Source organism: Brassica rapa, chromosome A06 (genome assembly GCF_000309985.2).
Source record: "Brassica rapa cultivar Chiifu-401-42 chromosome A06, CAAS_Brap_v3.01, whole genome shotgun sequence".
Classification (NCBI taxonomy): domain Eukaryota; kingdom Viridiplantae; phylum Streptophyta; class Magnoliopsida; order Brassicales; family Brassicaceae; genus Brassica; species Brassica rapa.
Genome location: NC_024800.2, coordinates 10,724,329 through 10,741,801, shown reverse-complemented (window position 1 = coordinate 10,741,801; position 17,473 = coordinate 10,724,329). Strand labels below are relative to the sequence as shown.

At 44.1% G+C, this 17,473-nt stretch overlaps 3 protein-coding genes across 3 annotated transcripts in view; all 3 read left to right on the top strand.

Moving 5' to 3' along the window:
* Positions 1 to 1,849: 1,849 nt before the first annotated feature.
* LOC103873357 lies at positions 1,850 to 3,470 on the top strand (the record flags this gene model as incomplete). The annotated part of the gene is made up of 1 exon (XM_033273446.1): positions 1,850 to 3,470. A coding segment is annotated over one exon (1,596 nt), but the record flags the coding sequence as incomplete, so codon positions are not given.
* A 263-nt stretch (positions 3,471 to 3,733) lies between these two features.
* On the top strand, positions 3,734 to 4,606 carry LOC117126073 (uncharacterized mitochondrial protein AtMg00810-like). The gene has a single exon (XM_033273445.1). It carries the CDS (start codon positions 3,734 to 3,736, stop codon positions 4,604 to 4,606), a length of 873 nt encoding a protein of 290 aa, XP_033129336.1.
* A 2,248-nt stretch (positions 4,607 to 6,854) lies between these two features.
* Positions 6,855 to 17,473, top strand: part of LOC103873181 — a 31,551-nt gene continuing 20,932 nt past the window's right edge. The window contains exons 1-5 of the mRNA XM_009151607.3: positions 6,855 to 7,246; positions 7,880 to 8,013; positions 8,143 to 8,290; positions 8,905 to 9,011; positions 9,123 to 9,180. Of these exons, the coding sequence (XP_009149855.1) occupies positions 6,907 to 7,246; positions 7,880 to 8,013; positions 8,143 to 8,290; positions 8,905 to 9,011; positions 9,123 to 9,164 (771 nt within the window). The 5' untranslated portion in view covers positions 6,855 to 6,906 and the 3' untranslated portion in view covers positions 9,165 to 9,180. The remainder of the gene's footprint in view (positions 7,247 to 7,879; positions 8,014 to 8,142; positions 8,291 to 8,904; positions 9,012 to 9,122; positions 9,181 to 17,473) is intronic.

Below are 17,473 nucleotides of genomic sequence, written 5' to 3'. Positions count from 1 at the left end.
TTTCCAGCAGACGGAGTGGGTTTCCACGGCCACCGTCGGTCCGGTTTGTACTTTTTTTTGTTTTTTCGCTTTGCATGTCTTTCTTCTGACTCCGGGATGAGGAAGCCTCGTCAGTTTCGTCGTCGCCAGCTTATGACTCCGGAGGTGGAGGCTTTCAAAGCCTTGTGTCGCCGGTTTTTGGTTTTCAACCTTTCTATTCAAGGTGGGTTATCTGTTACGTGTTTCTGGCTTGTCGGCTTGGCTTTCTTGGATAAGATCTCGAATAGACCTATTGATGCTCTCCAAGATTGAAGCTAAGGCGTGGAAGACAAACGAGATGGAGGTTCTGGATTTCTTAATCCGGTGTTTGGCGGCTTGGTGGCTTTAAATGGGATATCGATGTTGATCGATTGGAAGCTCTCCGAAGAAAGGAGCACAACCGTGGAAGATGTATGTGAACCCGGTGGGATTCCGGCGAAACGCCGTTTGGTTTCGGCGGTGGAGAAGGAGCAGGAATATGGTGACACGTGCTTTCCTTGCTGTTGAGGTTTAAACATGTGTGGGTTTGACGTGTCTAGTTTGATTCGGTGTTGGGTTTAGTCCTTATGGGATTCTGTTTAATATATTTTGTGTTGGTTTGGGCCTTTTTGGGCTTTGGTTGTATATATTGCCGGGCTTGGTCAGTTGGACCTCGATCCTTTTATAAAATTACTAGTACATTTCACCCATGCTACGTACGGGTGTTTTTTCAATGCTGTTTAATAAATTCAAAATATTATTTTTTCTTTATCCTTAATTAGTAACAAAAACATCTTCTTTTAGGGTATGAATGGTGACCAAGGAACGATGGGGAACAAATGCATTCCCTAACATTCCTTAAAAAAATCACCATTCATAAGAAATAATTTTTCTTTCTCATTCCCTACCATTCCTTTTTTTTGTAGAGAAATAAAGAACAAATTAATTCCTTGTTAAATATGAGATGGAACAACCATTCCCTTTCATTCCTGCAATTCTATTCCTCTACATTTCTTTCCTATTCGTTCTTCTTGTTTCCAGAATGGTCACCAGTCGAACCCTTAGTTTATTTAACATGTTGTGACCACAAATTCAATATTTATTTTACATAAAAGTAAATTTTGAATAATCGGAGAGAATAAATTATGATAACTTGATATTTTCGTATATTTATTAGTAAGCTAAATATATCAAAAGAAATAATTGCAAATCAAGATACCGCCGTTCTTCACCGGATCTCCCGGAATACGGCTCACAATCATCTCCGACAGCTCGTGGTTTGCCTTCCGGCTCTAATCCGCCACGCGATGGTCAAGGAGCTCCGGATAGAGATGTCAAATGGGATGTCCATGTCCAAATGGGCATGTCCAAATGAACAAATTAGTTTATTGGACATTATTTTTTTTAGTCCAAATTGGACCAAGTCCAAACTGTCCAGACCAAATTGGACCATTCCAAATGGGCATTCCGCGAGGCCCAATTAGAAAAACAGTGTTAAAACACAAAAATTTATATGCAAGATAACTTCATTATGTTTCAATGTTTCATGGAGTTCAAAAATATAGATAAAGTTCACACATCATCCAAAGGCCTAAATAAGGTTCATACATACATAGATTAGGTTCATACATTATTCAAACTTCAAAGCATATATTAGGTTCATACATACATAGATTAGGTTCATACATAATTAAACTTCAGTCTTTCCTCTCACTCCATCAGCACGAGATTAACCTGCACAAGAGACTCTATCAGCATGTTAAGTCACGAAACAACAGAACCAAACCCATCACTATAAGCAAACAACAGAACCAAATATGAAAGTTCTAATGATTCTAGAATTTCTAAGTGATTATACCTTAATTGTGTCGAGTCTTCTTCTTCTTTACATTTCCTTCTGCTTCCTCATTGGCATCTTCCTGAACTTCCTCTCGATCCACATCGCTCTCTCACTCCTTCATCTGTTGATCGGTTTGAGGTATCAAATTCTCACGATAACATTCACACTCCGTATTATCTCCATAGTTCTGATCATCCTGGACTGGTATTAGTTGCGGATTCCCTAGATGGTAGCAACTATGGTGTTTGGATCATTGCTATGACTACTAGTCTCAAAGCTAAGAATAAGCTAGAGTTCGTCGATGGCTCGATAGTGAAACCACAAGATGATGATCCATATTTCAAGATTTGGTGCCGTTGTAATAGCATGATCAAGTCCTGGCTTCTCAATAGCGTCGCCAAATCGATCTACACGAGCATCTTATACTTCAAGAATGCCTCTGAGATATGGACTGATCTTCACTCTCGCTTTCACAAGTCTAATCTCCCTCGCCTGTACAAGCTTCGTCATCAGCTACATTCATTTCGTCAAGGTAATCTGAGTCTAGCTTCTTATCACACCAAGACTCAGTCACTTTGGGAAGAGCTGTCTAACATTCAGGCTACTAATCGATCTGTTGAAGAACTCTTAGCTGAACGAGAAACCAACAGGATTATTGATTTCTTGATGGGGCTGAATGACAATTATGAGACCATTCGGAACATAATCCTCACGAAGAAGCATTTACCTTCCTTCTCCGAGATCTATAATCTTCTTGATCAAGAGGATAGTCAGAAGGAAGCTAATAATGTGAGTTCATTGGATGTATCTACTGCAGCAGCATTTCAGGTTACTCAGGCTTCTGATCAACATTCAGGCAAAACGTCATTCTCTGGTGGACAGTCTACTGGTTATCCGCGTAAAGACTGTCCCTTCTGTACGTTTTGTCATCGTCCTGGCCATGTCATTGACAAGTGCTACAAGAAGCATGGGTATCCGAACAGCATGAAGCCAAATCAAAAGTCAGAGAGATCTTTCTCTTCGGTTTCTGCTAACGCTGCAATTACTGATACAATTCAGAATGATGAAGCTTCTACTGAACTCTCTGCTTCTCAGATACAGCAGTTGGTCTCTTTCCTCAGCACTAAACTCCAACCTCCTAGTTCTCATCTTGGACCAGAAGTCCACTCTGTCTCAGCTTCCATCCCTTCCTTATCTTCCACATGCCCAATATCCGGTACATTTCATCCCTCTATCACTTGTTCTTTTACCGGTATTGATAGGCCTTACGTTTGCTCTAGTAATACTTCTCTTGTGCCTCTTAATGCTTGGGTGATTGATTCCGGAGCAACCAATCACATTTGTCATCAAAAATCTTCCTTTTTATCCTTTAAACCTCTTCCTGATACCACTGTTACATTGCCTAATGGAGTTCTGGTTAGCATTGTCGGTATAGGAAACATTGAAATGGGTAGAGACCTTTTACTATCTGATGTCTTATACATACCCCAGTTCAAATTCAATCTCCTTAGTGTCAGTTGCTTAACCAAGAGTTTCCATTATCTGGTTTGGTTTGATGAATTTTCTTGTGGTATTCAGGAGCCTACAAGAGGGCATAGATTATCATGATACGTTCTCCCCTGCACCTTACCTCCTTATAAAACCCCTATTGGGTGTAAATGGGTCTTCAAGGTCAAGTTCAATGCTGATGATACAATTGAGAGATATAAGGCTAGGTTGGTGGCAAAGGGTTATACCCAACAAGAGGGCATAGATTATCATGATACGTTCTCCCCTGTTGTCAAACTCGGCACAGTCAAACTCCTTCTTGCTATCTCTGCCATTTACAACTTCATATTACATCAATTGGATATTTAAAATGCTTTCCTCAATGGTGATCTTGATGAGAAAATCTACATGAAGTTGCCGCCTGGCTATGCATCTCGAAAGGGGGACAAACTGCCTGAAAATGCAGTTTGTAAGCTTCAAAAATCCTTGTATGGTCTTAAACAAGCTTCAAGACAGTGGTTCCTTAAATTCTCTACAACACTCACTGCTCTTGGCTTTACTCAAACACACTCGGATCATACTTGTTTCTTGAAGACCTCCAGTGATCTCTTCCTCTGCGTCATTGTATATGTCGATGATATTGTTATCTCAAGTAACAATGACTCTGAAGTTGATCTTCTTAAGTCTCAACTGAAATCTTTCTTTAAGCTTCGCGACCTTGGCCCTATGAAGTATTTTTTGGGTCTTGAGGTAGCTCGTTCCACTGATGGCATTCATATCTGTCAAAGAAAGTATGCTTTGGATCTCCTTGATGAAACAGGTCTTCTCGGTTGTAAACCATCAAGCATTCCTATGGATCCATCTGTGAAACTTTCTTCTGAGACTGGTGGTGATTTCGTTGATGCTGAGGCTTATCGTCGTCTTGTTGGACGCCTCATGTACTTGCAGATTACGAGACCTGATATTACCTTTGCGGTAAATAAACTCAGTCAGTTCTCTTGTGCTCCGCGTGACAGTCATCTCAAAGCTCTCCTGAAGGTCTTGCACTACATCAAAGGAATTGTAGGTCAAGGCTTGTTCTATTCTTCTAAGGCGGAGATGCAGATACAAACATTTGCTGATGCTGACTGGGGTTCATGTCAAGATACACGGCGTTCTACTTCTGGTTCATGCATTTTCCTTGGTACGTCTCTTATTGCATGGAAATCTAAGAAGCAATTTGTTGTGGCTAAGAGCTCTGCTGAAGCAGAATATCGGAGCTTATATATCCCTTATCTCTGATGACTTGTTTTGGCTTACTAACTTCCTTGTTGAGCTACGTATACCGTTGGCTAAACCTACATTGCTTTTTGCGACAACATGGCTGCAATCCACATTGCGCGCAACTTTGTCTTCCACGAACGCACTAAGAGTGTTGAAGTGGACTGTCATAGTGTTCGTGAACGTCTTGTTGCTGGATTGTTCAAGTTGCTGCATGTTCGTACTGATCTACAACTGGTCGATCCATTTACTAAACCGCTATATCCTGCACCTTTCTCAAGGTTATTTGGCAAGATGGGTCTACGCAATATCTTTGTCCCATTTTGAGGGGAACTATTATAGTCTGTATAGTAAACCGGTCTTTATAGTAAACCGTAGATTGATTTATTGGTTTAGTTGGTCAGGTCATGTATATAAATCCATTTATACATTTCAGATTAATTAATGAGAAATGAGTTGTTTACTCATAGTAACAATGATGATTCCTCTGTAAAAAAAACAAAAAACAAAAGGAATTCAAACTGTACAACGGAACATAATTAATTTCTGAGACTTAAACCCTTTATCACTTACTCATTTGCTAAACTTTACAGTCACCATCAACTTGAAAATTTTGTCTTCTGCAGAGAAGATATGATGCTGTCGATATCAAAATAAAAATTATGAGAGAGTTGAAAGCAGCGGTTATTTCATGGGAGAAATAAAACTATTTGAAACCATTTTATAAAGAACTTGTTGCAAATCTGATTTTGGTGTACGATGAGAAAGTGTAGATCATGGGAAGTAGTAATTTCTTTTTTGTTTTTTTTATTTTCGTTTAAAATAGAGATGAAATAACTGTTTTGTCGCAAATCTTTTTTATTTAGATTTTTTTATTTAAAAATAAAGATTGATTGAGCCACGTAGCAAATTAAAATTGCTTGAGTAAATTGTGTTTTAGTATATAAGAGATATAGAAGAAAAAAAATTGTAGGTAAGATTGTTTATTTGTTATTTGATTGATATGAAATTGACGGTACGAAACCCAATGACTTGCCCTTCTCTGCTTTGTCCAAATCAGCACCAATCTTATTACATAAGTGAAGTACTGTGTAATGTATAAAACAAAAGTTATAATGTGTGAGAAGTGAGAACTAATCAATAATCGACCTTTTAACCGTTAATCGAAGATTCGTTCGTCTTTGAGAGGAAACAAATTTAGGCTATGTCAATCACCTGTTTGTATTATCTACCAATATTATATTTTTATGATCGGTGTTCACGATTAGAAACATGGAACATGTGTATGCATGTGAAGGCGACAGCTTCCATATATCACAGAAATAAAAATACAAATCTCTGTTAACATATTGAACGAAATTGAAATAACGAGGAGTAAGATAATAATTTAAGTATTAGATGAAGGCACTATATATTGTCATCCAATGACCTTTCGACTGATCAAAGAGGCTCGCGTTTGAACCCCATCCACCTCTTATACGGGCACTGCTATTTTGGCAATATCCATTCGCATCTATCATTTTAAAATCAAAAGTCATTCCTTCGTTAACTATCAGTATAATACATGTAGGTCGTTAAATAAGCAGTATAAATATCAAAAGTATCAAGTACAACTGAATGAATAATTTGGTCGAAAAAAACAAGATGTCGTTTTAGTTGTTTTTCAAGTGAATGGAGAGATTGGCAAGCGTCATCTGCACGTCGAAAAGAAATAACGAACGCAATTTTTTTTGTTTTTAACGAACGCAAATATACTTTGTACTTTAAGGAAAAAAACTAAATAACAAGAAATATACGAATATCTTGTTTATGATTTTCTTAGAACTCGGCTATCAACTAATTTTGATTTTTGAATTAGTATTTCTTATAACCGGTCATCAGTTTTGATTCATCATAGAATACTGAATAGTCAATAAATATTATTTTTTTGAAAGAAAATAAATATTTCGTAGAAGTTGTATATATAACCAAGAAATTAACATGGTTGACAAAAATGTAAACTGCGCTACATTTTTATACTATATACTAAACAATTATCGTTAAAATAAACAGTTATAGTTCCTTTCAATATTTGGTTACAAGCCCTTAATTACTAATGTAAAAATAGTCCATCTTTTATTGTTTGTAAGACCTTTACTGTACACTTCATTTTAACTTGTGAAAAAAATATATATAATATTTTTATGCACACAAATCTGTGTTTGTAAATATAATTGTCCACTACTGTAAATCTGAGTATTTATGTAATTAGAAAGAGGCGAACATGTTTTGAGTCTTTGTTGAGATACTTACATCAAGAAGCCCTCCCACTCCCAACAACCATGGCTTCGGTTCCGGTGAAGCCTCTACCTTTCGGACGCTTACAGCTTATTCTCCGGAATATTACTCCAACGGTTCCAAGTGCTCAGTCAATGGTTTCAGCCTCTTTCAAACACCATCATTTCTTAGGACTCTCATCTTATGATATATGTATCTATGAATCTGTGAGGCATATGAGAAACCTTAGGTCTTGGAGCACTCGCCGGCAAGTAAGCAAAAGCCCCGGCGTATCTATGCCGGTAGCTTCTGCTGAAGATTTACCTGCGGTTTCTTGGGATTCTTGGAAGCCTGAGAAGACTACGGTGGCTCCGTCGCTGAGTGACGTCATTTGGCCTGCAGCAGGTTAGTCTTTTTTTAATTGAAAAATATGCTCACAAAGAAAATGAAAACACAATATCAGACAGCAAATTTCTTTTGTCCGAAGACAAGGGAAGAGAGAGACAGAGAGATCGTGTCTCTTCCAATGACCAAATGGCTATTGAGTATTGATAATAACTGCATGAGTTGACCATATCCTGAATTTAGTAGTAAGAAATAAAAAATCATGATTATTAATTTTCTAAATTAACTCGCATAACCTTTACTCGTAGAAACAAATATGGTTTTCAATTTATCAAGATTATACATATCATTCGCAAATCGTCATTGTCTATGCCAATCCTTGAACAGAGGCCTAAATTGTTTAATTGGTTTTATCGTTTTGTATATTGTTATCAAAAATGAAAGGAAATAGCTATAGTAGTATGTGATCATCATGCATTTTAATTTTCGAACATGTATCATGTATGCGTGCAAAATAAATGAAGTTACTTGATTAACTATAGGTCTTCTCATATGTGTTTTTAACCTTGAATGTATGACCGAGTTGATAAAATAAGTATACATGTACGGATGTATTAAAAATATTTTAAATGTTTTTTTATTTTGGGTTTAATATTTGAAGTGTTTTGTTAATATATTTTCTGGTACGAACAGGAGCGTTTGCGGCAATGGCGATACTGGGAAGGATAGATCATATATTAAACCCTAAAGGTATCTCAATGTCGGTTGCACCACTTGGTGCCGTCTCTGCCATTCTTTTCACCACTCCTTCTGCCCCTGCTGCTAGGGTAATTTCTTAAACGCTTTTCCTTTCTTTTGATTGAGACGCTATTTTTTTTTATTTTTTGTAAACGCAACCTTTAAATGCTAGCTACTGTTGATCAAAACCGTGATGGGTGCATGTGTATTTATTTCAGAAATACAATATATTCATGGCTCAAATAGGTTGTGCAGCCATTGGAGTGTTGGCGTTTTCCATCCTCGGGCCCGGTTGGCTCTCCCGCAGCACCGCCCTCGCGGCTTCCATCGCGTTTATGGTCCTTGCTCGTGCTAATCATCCGCCTGGTAACTGATTTCTACTTTTAGAGATGTTGTCCATTTTGACGGAAGTTTATAAATTTTTCATTACTAGAATTTTGTACTTATCTAATCATCCTAGCAAAACAAAACTAGATTTTCTTATATATATATTCTATAGTAATAAGAGTTAGACATGTGAGAAATATATATAGAACAGGATCTACAAATTCCCACGCTTAACATGAATGGTTATATCTGGAATATCAAATTCCTCCCGTTTCCAAACGGAAAATGAAATTACCTCAACTGAAATCATATTCCATATGCAGTGTGAGAATTGTGGAGATATGAATACAAAAGCAGTAAAAGAGTTCCAGTACGTAGTAGCTTACAAATAACGCATATGTTTTATGGATATAGATATACAGTCCCATCTAGAAACAATTTATTCCGGAAACTAGTTTGGATTTCAATACTAGATTCCTCGTTATATATAAAGCATGCATATTGCGTTAGGGTATATAAAACGGAGATATTAAAGTGGAAAACGGCATCGTGAGTGAAACATATATATAATTTCTATCATTGTGTTTGTACATTTTCTTACAAAATTAATATTTGATTAATCATTTCATATGATTTAATATCTAAAAAAACAGCGGCGAGTTTGCCACTGATGTTCATTGACGGAGCGAAGTTACAAAAGTTGAGCTTTTGGTACGTACTATTCCCAGGTGCAGCCGCCTGTATCCTCCTCTGCTTCCTCGTAATCCCTCCCTACTTTACCTTCTTAATTTCAACTCCAATATAAATATATTTCTTTAGAAATTGTTTTCATGCTCTGAGATTATTTGATTAGATGTTTTAAACTTTGCAGCAAGAGATCGTGTGTTACTTGAAGGAAAACTTGAAATTTTGACGAATGGAAATGGAACATTGTAGGAGATGGATTACATCCCTCCACAAGGCCCATCAAATAACAGGCCCTAGCCCGACAAGGTCGATCGAGCTTAGTCGGCTTAGCGGCTAGAGACGTCGGCTCGACCCTAGAGTACTTTAAGCCGGTCAGCTAAGCCGATCAGCTATACTCGGCTTGGACGAAACAGTACCAAGGCCCACATACTCGGCCTTTGGGCGACAAGGCCCAAAGGACAGGCGCGATTAGGGCATCACGCACAAGGGCACTATAAGAGGGAAGGAGGAGGCAACGAAAAGAGGACTTTTGGACAAACTACACACTAAGCGGCTAGATTTAGGGTTTCCCATCGATCACTCTGATCTTGTTGTTTAAACCTCTATCTTGTTTCCTTATTTTCCCGACAATCTTGTAATCCCTTGTTTGATTCTAATAAAACGTCTTTAGTCACCCCATTTCCTAAGTTCATCATTCTAATCAACCGAATCCTGTACAAACAATTGGCGCCCACCGTGGGGCTGACTAAAGCAACGTTCTAGATCTACATGGCTCAAGACGACGCCGCCTTCGGCGCTCCAGGCGAGGAACCGACGCCTACGCCTGCGGCCGCGCCGCCCATCACCTCAGATTTCATGAGCTCCGTCATGGCTCGACTCGCTCGCCAAGACGAAGTCCAAAAGACAACCAACGACCAACTCGCTGCGTTGGTCGCGGCGCTCACAGCTCCTGAGGGACAAACGAGCCGTCCCCGGCAGATACGCCGCCGCCTCTTCAACAGAAACCCTACGGCAACCGGAGTCGACCATATCTCTGACGACTCGGAGCCTAACGAAGCCCTTCTCGCGGACGCTCTCCCAGCAGGTTCAGATCTCACGACAATACGCGAGCTCGCCGAGCTCAAACTCAGCCTTCAACAAATGGGAGAGAAGATCCACCAAGTAACCAGCGCAGCTCCGCAAATAGAGAGTGTACTCGCAGCAACCTCGCGTACTCCTTTTACTCGCGCGCTAACCAGCGTGCAACTCGGAAAGATAGAAAAGTTGCGCCTACCTGAGTATAAGCCCGGCGGAGATCCAGTGGAACATATGACAGCTTTTAACATCGCGATGGCACGAGCTCGACTCCCTGACGACGAAAGGGATGCAGGTTACTGCCAGCTTTTCGTCGAGACTCTCCAAGAGCAAGCCCTGACGTGGTTCTCCCAGTTGGAAGAGAACTCAATCGGATGTTTCCGCGACCTATCAGCAGCTTTTCTCAAGACATACATCATGTTCACAAAGCGCAGCGCCACTGCATCCAGCTTGTGGAACCTCAATCAGAAAAAGGACCAGAGCTTGCGCGAGTACATGGAGAAATTCAAAGCCGTAGTGTCGAAGATTGAGATCCCAGACGGAATTGCTATCGACGCCTTGCGCAACACCTTGTGGGTCCACTCCAAGTTCCGAGAAGACCTGTACCAGAACCCAACCAAGTCGCTCCAAGACGCTATCGCACGCTCCGATAACTTCATCCGAATGGAGGAGGACACCAACGCAATCCTCAGCAAGATGAGCGCGCCCAAGGCTCCAGCGGCTAAGAACGCAAATGCGCGACAAGAACCGCGCCAACACGCTCCAAACGACAAAAACGGTCGCAAAGACGGTTACATGTATGTCGTTAACGAGAATAACGCACCAATCTCCACTCTCGTAGTTCGCGGGGAGGGGTGGAACAAGTGGGTAAGAGAACTCGAGTCGCCCGACCAAAAAGTCGATTCTGTTTGTACCACCCAACCCGCAGCGGCAGTCGGATCAGCAGCAGGGCCTTCCCGGACCGTCGACCTCACCAAACATTGCAAGTATCACGACGTCAAAGGACACGATACCTCAGAATGCAAATCTCTCTACGCGCATTACCTCTCGTCCCTTGCAAGCGGCGAGTTTAAGTTTGAGCCATTGAAAGCCAAACCAAAGAACGGTAAGAGCTGGAGCAAGAATAAAGAAAGAAGGGCCCAGCGCAAAGCCACTGGCAAAGGTCGACAAAACGACGCTCCGCAACGAGACGACGAGGAAGAAACCCCAAGGGATAACGGCGGGGGAGACTCCTCAGCCGACGAAGAGCATCCGGCTAATCGCAGACGCATTGAGGTTATACTCTCTCAGCAATCCTTGTCGTCCGACGAAGATAACGACGATTCGCCTGTACTCGGAGACCTGAGAGACAGCCTTAAACGGAAGCTCGAACCGGAAAATGAAGGCAATACCACACGCAGAGATCTCCGGACGATGCTGGATGCACGGAAGTCTCGGCGCATCTCGATAAGCGATGGCAACAACAACGAAGGGCCAATTAGCGACCTCCGAGATAAACTCAATGCCGGAGCAGGCGATCTCCGCGTGAAGCTCAACCGTTCAAAACCAACAGACTTACAACGACAGTTGGAGCGAGCTAAAGGTCAGCCTCAACTTCCACCTCCTGATACCAGCGTACCCAAAGACCTCCGCGCCTTACTGAACTCCAAGCGAGTACAAACGGGACAGTCTTTGAACGTCATCATGGGAGGCTCCCCTAGCGGCGACTCAGTCCGTTCCGTGAAAGATTATCGTCGATAAGTCGCGACGTCCCAGAAGTGGCCGACTAAACCGACAAGTCATCCTCCGATAACCTTCTCACCAGATGACGCTGAAGGTGTTCACGCGCCCCATAATGATCCCCTCCTCGTCGTCCTTGGAATTGGAGAGTATGATGTCACCAAGATCCTTATTGACACCGGAAGTTCCGTTGACCTCATCTTCCGAGGAACTCTGCAGAAGATGGGAGTCGACCTCGACGACATAAAAGCGTCCTCCAGAACGCTAACAGGATTCAATGGGTCATCCGAAACTATCTTGGGAACGATCCGCCTCCCGGTGCGCGCATGCGGCATTACTCGAACGGTCAAATTTGCCGTCGTTAGCACAAAAGCTCCGTATCACGCTATACTCGGTACCCCTTGGTTACACTCGATGCAGGCTGTCCCTTCCACCTACCATCAGTGCGTCAAGTTCCCCGGCGCGGACGGGAAGATAAAAACATTACGCGGGGACCAAAAGGCCGCTAGGGATCTCCTAGTCGCCACAGTCAAACTCCAAAGAACGTCACTACCCGTTAACTCAGTGTCCCCTCCAACCTCAAAAGCCTACTCTCAGGAAAACGAGGTTCTCGAGTTACCTATTGATGACGCCGACCAGAGTCGCACCGTGAGAGTTGGCGCATACCTCTCCGACGAAATGCAGCAGTCAGTTCTGGATTTCCTCAGAAAGAACGTGTCCACGTTCGCTTGGTCTATGGCGGACATGAAAGGCATCGACCCGACTATAACAACTCACGAACTAAACGTCGACCCAACGTTCAAGCCTATCCGACAGAAGAGACGCAAGCTCGGCCCTGATAGGTCTAAGGCCGAAACGAAGAAGTTGACAGGCTACTCGGCGCAGGTTCGATTGCTGAGGTTCGCTACCCTGAGTGGTTGGCAAACCCGGTAGTCGTCAAAAAGAAAAATGGCAAGTGGCGCGTCTGCGTCGACTTCACCGACCTGAATAAAGCCTGCCCAAAGGATAGCTACCCTCTTCCCAACATCGACCGTTTAGTCGAGTCCACGGCTGGAAACGAGATGCTAACCTTCATGGACGCCTTTTCCGGATACAACCAGATAATGATGCACCCGGATGATCGCGAGAAGACGGCCTTCATCACAGATAGGGGAACCTATTGCTACAAGGTCATGCCATTCGGTCTGAAGAACGCCGGAGCAACCTACCAAAGGCTTGTGAACAAGATGTTCGCAGATAAGCTGGGCGTCACCATGGAAGTGTACATCGACGACATGCTGGTTAAGTCGCTCCATGCCACCGATCACCTCCGCCATCTACAAGAATGCTTCGAAACTCTCAACAAGTACGGCATGAAGCTAAACCCAGCAAAGTGCACGTTCGGGGTTTCTTCTGGCGAGTTCCTCGGTTACATCGTCACACAGCGAGGAATCGAGGCGAACCCAAAGCAAATCTCTGCGGTTCTAAACCTCCCGAGTCCGAAGAACAGCAGAGAAGTGCAGCGGCTCACAGGCCGGATAGCCGCTCTAAATCGATTCATCTCCAGATCCACCGACAAGTGCCTGCCATTCTATGATCTCCTGCGAGGAAATAAAAAGTTCATTTGTGACGAAAAGTGCGAGGAAGCATTCACTCAACTCAAACAGTACCTGACTACACCTCCAGTACTCGCTAAGCCAGACGTCGGCGATGTTCTATCTCTCTATGTCGCAGTATCACAGGCTGCAGTCAGCAGCGCTCTGATAAAAGAAGACCGCGGCGAGCAAAAGCCCATCTTCTATACGAGCCGACGCATGACAGGACCAGAGACGCGGTATCCAACTCTAGAAAAGATGGCTTTAGCAGTTGTTGAAGCAGCGAGAAAACTACGACCGTATTTCCAGTCGCACTCCGTGGAAGTACTAACTGATCAGCCTCTCCGAACGATACTCCAGAACACTAACAGATCCGGCAGACTCACAAAGTGGGCCATCGAACTCGGCGAGCTCGATATCATCTACAAGAACCGCACGGCAGCGAAATCCCAGGTCCTTGCCGATTTCTTGGTCGAACTGGCCCAGAATTAGAGCAAGATCTCACATTCCCAAGCTCAAACTGGACATTGCACGTCGACGGATCGTCGACCAACAAAGGAGCAGGTGCCGGAGTCCAATTACAGTCCCCGACCGGCGAGCTAATCAGACAGTCTTTAAGCTTTGGCTTTCCCGCGTCAAACAACGAGGCAGAATACGAATCTCTGATCGCAGGACTCCGCTTAGCAAAAGCCGTCAAAGCTAAACGACTAAGCGCTTATTGCGACTCCCAGTTAGTCGCCAGTCAGTTCAGTGGCGACTACGACGCCCGCAACGATCGAATGGACGCCTATCTCAAAATAGTGCAAAGCTTGGCAGCAGAGTTCGAATTCTTCGAACTCATCAAAGTTCCGAGAGGCGAGAACGTCTGCGCCGACGCCCTCGCTGCCCTTGGCAGCAAGCTTCGTGATCAAGTGAAACGAACAATCCCGATACATCGTATCGAGAAACCAAGCATCGATATACTGACCGACCAAACCCTCGTCGCCCAGGTCGTCGAGCCCATTGCTCCAGACGACGACGGATTTGGCCCAGATTGGAGAACCGAGTTCATCGACTACCTCTCGAAGGGGGAACTCCCAGCAGAAAAATGGGCAGCTCGCCGGCTAAAAACCCGCAGCGCCCATTACGTCGTTCTTGACGATGAACTGCACCGATGGACGGCGAGTAAAGTACTCCTCAAATGCATCCATGGCGACGAGACAGCAAGGGTTATGGCTGAGACACATGAAGGCGCTGGCGGAAATCATTCGGGCGGACGTGGGTTAGCAATCAAAGTAAGGAGCTTAGGTTTCTTTTGGCCGACGATGAACGCTGATTGCGAGTCATACGCGAGAAGCTGCGACAAGTGCCAACGACACGCACCTAGCATCCATTGTCCAACCGAGATGCTGCGCACAACCACCGCCCCTTACCCGTTCATGCGATGGGCGATGGATATCATAGGACCGCTTCCTTGTTCCCGCCAAAGACGCTTCATCCTTGTCCTGACCGACTACTTCACTAAATGGATCGAAGCCGAAGCATACGCTCAAGTCACAGACAAAGAAGTCCGCGGTTTCGTCTGGAAAAACATTATTTGCCGCCATGGTCTGCCCTATGAGATCGTCACCGACAACGGGTCGCAGTTCATGTCAGGCAACTTTAAGGAGTTCTGTGGCAAGTGGAACATTCGACTAAGCCCATCCACTCCTCGTTACCCGCAAGGCAATGGCCAAGCCGAGTCCTCCAACAAACTTATCATCGATGGCATTAAAAAGCGTCTGGACCTGAAAAAGGGTCACTGGGCCGATGAACTCGATGGAGTCCTATGGAGCCACCGCACGACTCCACGGGGATCGACTAAATCGACACCTTTCTCTCTCGCCTACGGCGTCGAAGCCATGGCTCCTGCTGAAGTTAACGTGTCAAGCCTCCGACGTTCCAAAATGCCTCAATACGTCGAGCTGAATAAGGAAATGCTACTTGATGCCCTCGATGAGATAGAAGAACGAAGAGATCAAGCCCTGCTGCGCATCCAGAATTACCAACATCAGATAGAGAGTTACTATAACAAAAAGGTCCGCGCACGACCTCTGGAACTCGGCGACTTTGTCATGCGCAAAGTGTTTGAGAACACCAAGGAACTCAACGCCGGTAAACTCGGCGCAAGATGGGAAGGACCCTTACAAAATCATTAAAGTCATCAAGCCTGGCGTATACAGACTCCAAACGTCGCGCGGCGAAGAAGTCCACGATCATGGAACTCAATGCACCTACGACGTTTCTACTCGTAGAAGTATTTCCACACAAAAAAAAAAAAAAAAAACCGAGTAGATGCACCCCCATGGTCACTTCTACTCGACCGAGTAAATGCGCCACTCACAGCCACTTTTACTCGGGAAAAAAACGAACTACGAATGGCTTGATCCTCAACCAAGGTACGTAGGCAGCCTTAACAGGTCCAGCTGTAACAAAAAAACAGAGTAGATTGCACCTCCGTGGTCACTTCTACTCGACCGAGTAAATGCGCCACTCACAGCCACTTTTACTCGGGAAAAATAACTACGAATGGCTTGATCCTCAACCGAGGTACGTAGGCAGCCTTAACAGGTCCAGCTGTAACAAAACCAAAGTCAAAACCTTACCTAGGTCTCAATCGAATAAATAATGACTTTCACATCGAATGGCTCAGTGCCTCCAGCAGAGGACACGCGGACACTCACGCTCCTTTGCTTACAGCCTATGTCCTGATCAGACACTTGGCTCCAGGACCTTAATAGTCGCGATTCACCTATGCCTAAGCATTAACCGACCTAAACAGAGTGAATCTTTGCCTTCTCTCGACTAAAATGTAACGGCTTAGCTACCCGGTTACTTAATTTTCACTGAGGAAACGGACAGAAGAACCTTCCACTCTTATACTCAACTCTTTGTTATCGAAACATGATGACAGCCGAGTAAAAAACCAATTACCGGTTCATCACTTGTCTATTTGCAAAAGATTAAGGATAAAAAATCTGATGCTTTTCCAAACACAACAGATAACCGAAATCGCTTAAAAGAGTTGCAAATAAATAATGAGAAACACAAAGGAAAAAGAGTCTTAAAATACAACAACAAGGTCTATCAAGACCACCGATGAAAACATTCCTAATATTACAACAAGATCAAACGACAATGTCTTGTGTCGTCCCTGCTCGGGTAAGCGGTTCAACCGTTTCTTCTTCAACGGCTCGGCGCCAAGGTCGTCAACCTGAGCAGGAGGGTCGAAACTGATGGGACGGGGCGGGACCCACCGTCTCTTCGATAAGTGCCGGTGGCGACCTGTTCTCCTCCTCGCCCACCTCGTCCTCTTCTCGCTCCTCAGACGAAGAAGAACCAGGACCGGATCTCGGTGGCTACATCCCCCGTGTCTGCTTGAATCGCGTCCCCCGGCTTCCTCGGGATCGTTTCCGTCGGGACGTCCTCGACGGCAGTTCCTTCGGGAACGACAATACGCTCCGACAGAGCGGAGTAATGTCTACCATCGGCTCATCGACTGGATCTCGGTCGCCTCGTGGGAAGTGATCAACTGGGAAGCCGATTCTGGCTAATCAGCCAACCTTCGATCCGTACGGGTCGAGTACCCCCATGAGCTCTTCACTTACAAATCGAGAAGGGAGGTTGAGAGGAGAGAGAGCAAAGTCATCCTCAGAGAATGGCTCGAGGTATAAGTTTGGTGACTTCAGCCTCATACATCTTCTCCTGCTCCGAGAAGATGTTGATCATACTCTGCGGAATCTCGATCCCGCTATTTTTATCATCTCGAGGCACTTTTTTTGTTCCTGAAGCCTGCCCGTTTAGATTCTTGGCCTTCTCTAGCGCGTTAAGGCGATCCAGATAGCCCTTCATTTACCTACACAGCGAGTAGACTTGTCCGCCATAGCCGTTTGAACCTTGATCCTCTCGCGGGTGACCTCCTGAACCCTAGAGTCCCTCAGACGTTGCCTCTCTTTGACCAGCGTTCCGACGACAGCGTCCCTCTCTTCCTCGAGCTCGGCCTTCTCTTTCTCGAGGGAAGCGACCAACCGCTCTAAGCGAGTTTTCTCTCGCGTAAGCGTCCTTCTTCGCGAGACGGTCAGACCTCAGCTTGTCTTCCAACTCCTCAAATTTAACTCGGAGGACCTCTTTCTCTTTGGCCGCTTTGTCA

Excerpts from the sequence above, each read along its gene's own strand:
- LOC117126073 (XM_033273445.1), top strand. The coding sequence starts at position 3,734 with ATGAAGTTGCCGCCTGGCTATGCATCTCGAAAGGGGGACAAACTGCCT.